The following is a 7,484-nucleotide window of genomic DNA, read 5'->3' on the forward strand; positions in this document are numbered from 1 at the left end:
GACCTTCTTGTGGAGTTGAGGGCCTAGGTGATGGAGTGTCGGTCTCAAAAGGGTACATCAGTACACATGACCTGATCACCTCAGCCAGTGGCCCAAGGGCATTCATGGATGTACAAAATTCAGAGGCAATGAAAGGCAGAAGATAAATTCACCAGGGCCAGGGATATTTAACCTTAGTTAAATGGTAATGTTGAGCACTGGTGGGCCCCTGATCTAAGAAAGCATGTTCTGACTTTGGAGAGAGTTGAAAAGATGTTCGCGAAAATGTTCTGGGATTGATTGGCTTGTCATATGAGAGGTGTTTGGGCCTTGTTTGCTGGAACTCAGAAGAATGAGGGATAACCTCATTGAAATCAATGTTGGAAGGCCTGGAAAGAGTGGATATGAGAGGATGTTTTCTATGGTGGGGGAGTCTAACGTCAGAGGACACAGCCTCAGAATAGAGGGGCATCCTTTTAGAACAGGTTGAGGAGGAATTTCTTTAGCCAGAGAGTGGTAAATATGTGGAATTTGTGGCCACAGGTGGCTGTGGAGGCCAAGTCTTTACGTATGTTTAAGGTGGAGGTTGATAGATTCTTGATTAGTCAGGGCATGAAGGGATATGGGGAGAAGGTAGGAGATGGGGGCTGAGAGAGAAAATGGATCAGTCATGATGAAATGGTGGAGCAGACTAGAAGGGCCAAATGGCCTGATTCTGCTCCTATATCTTATCTCACTTTAGAGTTGAGCTCACTAGAACGATGATGATTGAACAGCAACCAGATTGTGGCAAATGAAACACTTTGGCAACAGAAAATCTGAAATCAAAACAGATTGGCCGGTCAGGCGGTGTCTGTGGTGAGGGAAGCCTCACAGGGAATCTGGACCTGCGTGTGACCCGGCTGCTCGATAACCTCGCTGAACCGGAGCGATATTGTTCACGTGGACTGTTGTGGTTGGGAGGAGGACACTGACAGGTGTAGAAAACTGAGGCTCGCAGACAGCAGGAAACTACCACCCCCAAGACACACGTACATCAGAACATACAGCGAACGGCACCGTGTTGCTTCAGTGACCAACACCCTCCCCCCCCCCGAGGGTTTGCTTGGGCAGCCCCCGCAAGTGTTACCATGCTTTGCGTATCAACATTGGATGTCCACAACACCAGTCTTGCTTGCCCCCCAACCCCCAACTTCAACGTGGTTTTTTAACGGGACTAATTGATCTCCCCCACCCTTTCTCTCTTGCAGGGCCATTCGGAAAGCTTTGACACAGTCAGAGATGAGGAGGGCTGCACGGAGACCGTGTGTGCAAGTCAACGTTAAATCCACTGGTGCAAGTCGCCCAGCAGTCCTGGGGGAGCCCATTGTCCTGGAGGATTGACCACGCACTTGCACATTCTCTCCCCTCCCAGAGTATAATATGCACAAGTATGCAGGCACACGTGCACACTTAATCACATGCACTGGTGTGCATGCCTACTAGCCCACACTCACTAACATTCTCTTTCTCGAGCCCATACACTCATGGACGGTCTATTACACTCGTTCTCAGACACTCTCTCACAGTCGTTCTTGAACACTCACAGACACACTCTTTTACAGTCGTTCTCAGACACTCTCACGGATGGACTCTCTCTACAGTCGTTCTCAGATACAGGCGTTCTCTCTCTTACAGTGATTCTCAGACACAGTCGTTCTTGGACGCTCTCATGGACACATTTTCTCTCTCTCTTTCTCTCTGGGACACCAGCACACTCACTCTCTTTCTCAGGCATGTGCTCCCTCTCTCTCTCTGCCTCCTGAATACTCTGCGTCTCATTTTCTGTGCGTGTGTCTGTCTGTTTCTCTCAGGCACTCTTGCTCTCTCATGGGCCCATTTCAAGCCCTTCTCAAATCTTCAGGGATTCATGTGGGGACAGAAAGGGATGCTCTGGGTCTTGTACCTGGGCTGTGGGAGTGCAGGGGCTGAAACCACCATGCACTCCTCTGGTAGCCAGCATCCCCCGATAATGCACAACGTGTAAAGCAATGTACATAAATCATAGTATCTGATTTCCAGCTTTTTATTGTTTTATTGTTTCTGCCCCCCCCCCACCCCCCAACCCTGCTTTTACCCCTCCAGGCCCTCAATAATGAATTTCTGAATGATTGTGTTTTGGGGAAAAACTTGCAGTGAATTCTTTTTCTAACAAAAAAAATACTGAGTTGAAAATTAGAAGTGCTGACCGCTTTGATATCAGGATTATTGACACGTGGTAATATTTTGTGTGCTTTTTAATTCCTTTATGCTTTTTTAAAAAAAATACTCCCGGTTTGTCTGCGCCACCGAGGGAGAGTTTCCTCCCACTCGCTCGATTGGGATGTCGGGCGGTGCCCAAGGTGGCACTTGGGGATTTTTGAGTGCACTTGTCTGGAGGTTTTTAGACATGAGTCCAGATATGGCAACCATTTTTGTAAAAAAAAACAATTAAAGTTTTTTTTTCCACTCTAGCCATGACGTGCTTGTGTTCATTTAGGTGGTGGATGACAGAAAACCTGTGTGGGAGAGATTTTAAAGTGGAAATCCAGTAGACTGGGGCAGTTCCACTTCCTCGATCCGGGAAGTCCAGGTCTAGTGGTACAAGTGGTCACTAATTGGGATCTTCCTTGCTTGTAGTGGATGACCATGACTACTTTGTCTCGTCATGCCCTTTGCTTTCCATGAACCGCCTCCCTGGAGACCTTATCCACCAGCGGCTCTCCTCCCTATGAGGTGGTGGTAATCGTAGGGTCAGTCTCTGCTGTCTGTCTTTGGCCCACTGTTCATGCTGGCCAAGAAACACCCACCAATGCTGGAGGACCTAGATAGAGTGAATGCAGAGAAGTGGGGGGATCCAGCACCAGATGCCACAGCCTCAAAATAGATGGGCATCTACTTACAAAGATGAGGAGGAAGTTCTTTAGCCAGAGGGTGGAGAATCTGTGAAATTCATTGCCACAGACGGCTGCAGAGGACTGTGAAGTCATTGTGTATTTTTAAAGCAGACGTTGATAGGTTCTTGATTAGTCAGGGTGTCGAGGGTTACGGGGAGAAGGCAGGAAAATGGAGTTCAGAGGGATAATAAATCAGCCATGACAGAATGGTGGAGCAGACTTGATGGGCCAAATGGCCTGATTCCTGAATGAGGGGTCACAGGTCACAGTTTGAGGATAAAGGGGAAGCCTTTTAGGACCAAGATTAGGAAAAACTTTTTCACACAGAGAGTGGTGAATCTGTGGAATTCTCTGCCACAGGAAACAGTTGAGGCCAGTTCATTGGCTATATTTAAGAGGGAGTTAGATATGGCCCTTGTGGCTATGGGGGTCAGGGGGTATGGAGGGAAGGCAGGGACAGGGTTCTGAGTTGGATGATCAGCCATGATCGTACTGAATGGCGGTGCAGGCTCGAAGGGCTGAATGGCCTACTCCTGCACCTATTTTCTATGTTTCTATGTTCCGTTGTCTTAGGGTCTTTTTTACATTGACCCTACACCTTCATATTTTTATTTTATTAGCCGCACGTTCCCAGCAACTCCCTCACCCACGCACGGGGGGGGGGGTGGTCAATTAACCCACCAACTTCTTACACACAGTTGGAATGTGAATGTGGGAGGAAACCAGAGCACGGGGTGGGAGGGGGGGAGATCCCACATGGTCACAGGGAGAGTGTGCAAACTACACGCGCGTGTGGGCGCACACACACACACACACAGACACTTTGTTCTTTCCGTGACGGTGAGATTTTCCTCCCACATTCCAACAACGTGCGGGCTCGTAGGTTGACCGGTCACAGGGATGTGGTGGGTGCCTCAGGCTCTAAGTAAAACAAACACGACCAGACGCGCTCTCACACAAGGGTGCCGGAGGTCAGGATCGAACTGGGGGGCGGTGGCTCTACCCACTGCCCTCTCCTGCGTTAGCCACTGGCCCACTCTGGGGTATGGGTTTTACATCATCACTCGCCTGGTTTTCTGCTCACTAAAGACGGGCTCCAATTTAAATCCAGCCACAGCCCGGGTGGGGTTTGAACTTCTGTCTCAAGGTGACTGGCCCAGACCAGCACTGGACTTGACATCATTCCCACTGAGGCGTAAATCCACATTTCTTGCTGCTGTGCTGAGACTCTCCCCATTCACCAACTGGCTGGCAGCTGGCAGATGGAATCCAGTGATGGGAAATGTACGATAATGCATTTTGGTAAAAGGAACAATAGTGCGGACTATTATCTAAATGGGGGAGAGGGTTCAAAGATCAGAGGTGCAGAGGGACTTGGGAGTCCTCATGCAGGACTCCCAGATGGTCAATTTACAGGTTGAGTCTGTGGTAAAGAAGGCAAATGGAATGCTGGCATTTTTTTCAAGGGGAATAGAATATAAAAGCAAGGAGATAATGCTGAGCCTTTATAAGACACTAGTCAGGCTGTACTTAGAGTATTGTCAACAGTTTTGGGTCCCATATCTCAGAAAAGATGTGTTTTCATTGGAGAGAGTCCAGAGGAGGTTCATGAGGATGATTCCAGGGAATGAAGGGGTTAACATATGAGGAGTGTTTGGCAGCTTTGGGCCTGTACCCGCTGGAATTTAGAAGAGTGTGGGAGGGGGGGTGGATCTCATTGAAACTTGGTGAATGTTGAAAGGACTAGATAAGGTGGATGTGGAGAGGATGTTTCCTATCGTGGGGGAGTCTAGGACCAGAGGACACATAGAGTGGATGTGGAGAGGATGTTTCCTATAGTGGGGGAGTCTAGGACCAGAGGACACAGATAGAGTGGATGTGGAGAGGATGTTTCCTATGGTGGGGGAGTCTCGGACCAGAGGACACAGATAGGGTGGATGTGGAGAGGATGTTTCCTATCGTGGAGTAGTCTAGGACCAGAGGACACAGATAGAGTGGATGTGGAGAGGATGTTTCCTATAGTGGGGGAGTCTAGGACCAGAGGACACAGAGAGAGTGGATGTAAAGAGGATGTTTCCTATGGTGGGGAAGTCTCGGACCAGAGGACACAGATAGAGTGGGTGTGGAGAGGATGTTTCCAATAGTGGGGGAGTCTAGGACCAGAGGACACAGATAGGGTGGATGTGGAGAGGATGTTTCCTATAGTGGGGGAGTCTAGGACCAGAGGACACAGATAGAGTGGATGTGGAGAGGATGTTTCCTATGGTGGGGGTATCCAGAACTAGAAGAAACGGCCTCAAAACTGAGGGACGACCCATAAAACCAGAGATGAGGGATTTTTTTTTGCCTGAGAGTAGTAAATCTGTGGAATGCTCTGCTACAGACAGCGGTGGAGGCCAAGTCTGTGTGTGTATTTAAGGTGGAAGTTGATCTTTTCCTGATTGGCCAGGGCATCAAAGGATATGAAAAGAAGGCAGGTGTATGGGGGTTGAGTGGGATCCAGGATCAGCCATGATGGAATGGTGGAGCAGACTCGATGGGCTGAATGGCCTAATTCTGCTCCTGTGTTTTATGTTAGCCTCAGCCTTGCGACCTCCAATTCCAGCTTGGATCTAAGGACTGCGGCGATGAGCATGAGGTTCTAGAAATGTGGATGTGATGGGCCAAATGGCCTGTTGCCAGGAGCTGGGTCTCTCTGTGTGTCTAATGACCCGCCTTTGCCAAGCCCGGGTCTCGCCAGTTACACTGGGCTCCAGACCACATCGCAGCCCGGGTCCCAACGCGGGCCACCAAACTGAAGCCTGGGGGTGAAGGGACTGGAACGAAGATGATAATTCTCCGAGGATCATCACCGTGTTGTGGCGGAGAGTCTTGTGAGATCCTGAGAGAGACTGGCTCCTGGTAGGGTCACCTTTGGCGGAAAGGTTAACAGGAGGTTCCAGACAAAGAGCGATCCAACCAAGATCTCAACGGTGGAGCTGGCAGAAGGTGACGACACATCGCGGCGGCAGTGAAGGTGGAGAAAGGCTACAGCAGTGAAGGGTCCCGAGTCGTCTTGCATTCCATGCCCCCATCTGTCAAGGACTGTGTGATGTCTCTCCCCCCCCCCCACGTTAAGCGAAGTCATGCACAGGTGTCAACATTAAGGGAATAACCCCTTGGGAGAACATCACACTCAACTTGTGTGATCGCACTCTGACGAGACAAGAGGCATAGATAGAGTGGACAGCCCGCGACCCTTTCCCCAAGGCAGAAACGGCTAGTACCATAGGATGTCCTTTAAACGTGAACAGAGGAAAGTTTAACGGGGTTGCCAGAGGCAGAATGTGTTGGTGGACCCAAGACAGCAGAGAGCATGGAGCTGACACCCAGCTAGAGTTGTAGCTCAGGCAGCGAGAGGCAGATCGACCGTCCGAGCCCCAGGGTGTCATTCGGAAATGTCAGGGACCCTTCCATCCGATATATTGTAAAGATGGCCATCTTTAGCATTTAACAACACCGGACCCTCCTACCCCACCCCATTTTCTTTGTAGTTCTCATAGTCATACTTTATTGATCCCGGGGGAAATTGGTTTTCATTACAGTTGCACCATACATAATAAATAGTAATAGAACCATAAATAGTTAAATAGTAATATGTAAATTATGCCAGGAAATAAGTCCAGGACCAGCCTATTGGCTCAGGGTGTCTGACCCTCCAAGGGAGGAGTTGTAAAGTTTGATGGCCAAGGGCAGGAATGACTTCCTATGACGCTCTGTGCTGCATCTCGGTGGAATGAGTCTCTGGCTGAATGTACTCCTGTGCCCAACCAGTACATCATGTAGTGGATGGGAGACATTGTCCAAGATGACATGCAACTTGGACAGCATCCTCTTTTCACACACCACCGTCAGAGAGTCCAGTTCCATCCCCACAACATCACTGGCCTTACGAATGAGTTTGTTGATTCTGTTGGTGTCTGCTACCCTCAGCCTGCTGCCCCAGCACACAACAGCAAACATGATCGCACTGGCCACCACAGACTCGTAGAACATCCTCAGTATCGTCCGACAGATGTTGAAGGACCTCAGTCTCCTCAGGAAATAGAGACGGCTCTGACCCTTCTTGTAGACAGCCTCAGTGTTCTTTGACCAGTCCAGTTTATTGTCAATTCATATCCCCAGGTATTTGTAATCCTCCACCATGTCCACACTGACCCCCTGGATGGAAACAGGGGTCACCGGTACCTTAGCTCTCCTCAGGTCTACCACCAGCTCCTTAGTCTTTTTCACATTAAGCTGCAGAAAATTCTGCTCACACCATGTGACAAAGTTTCCCACCGTAGCCCTGTACTCAACCTCATCTCCCCTACTGATGCATCCAACAATGCAGAGTCATCCGAAAACTTATGAAGATGACAAGATATCATCAGCCCCTGCTGAGGAGAACATAGAACAACGCACAGCACAGTACAGGACCTTCCGCCCATGGTGCTGTGTCGACCCCTTTATCCGCTCCACGTTCAGTCTACCCATTCCCTCCCACATAACCCTCACTTTTTCCATCATCCGTATGCCCATGTAAGAGTGCCTTAAATGTCCCTGATGTAT

General features: G+C 49.4%; 1 protein-coding gene across 3 annotated transcripts in view; it reads left to right on the forward strand.

Annotated features, from left to right (window-relative positions):
• The window catches only part of mta2 (metastasis associated 1 family, member 2), a 106,182-nt gene extending 103,734 nt beyond the window's left edge, over nucleotides 1–2,448 (forward strand). For 2 of the 3 annotated variants that reach the window (XM_063036495.1, XM_063036496.1), the window contains exon 19: nucleotides 1,230–2,447. In XM_063036495.1, coding sequence (XP_062892565.1) covers nucleotides 1,230–1,362 — 133 coding nt within the window. In that variant the 3' untranslated portion in view covers nucleotides 1,363–2,447. Of the gene's footprint in view, nucleotides 1–1,229 lie in introns of all 3 variants that reach the window. The other variant, XM_063036497.1, reaches the window with a different exon arrangement.
• Nucleotides 2,449–7,484: the final 5,036 nt, after the last annotated feature.

This window comes from Mobula hypostoma, chromosome 30 (genome assembly GCF_963921235.1).
Source record: "Mobula hypostoma chromosome 30, sMobHyp1.1, whole genome shotgun sequence".
NCBI lineage: Eukaryota > Metazoa > Chordata > Chondrichthyes > Myliobatiformes > Myliobatidae > Mobula > Mobula hypostoma.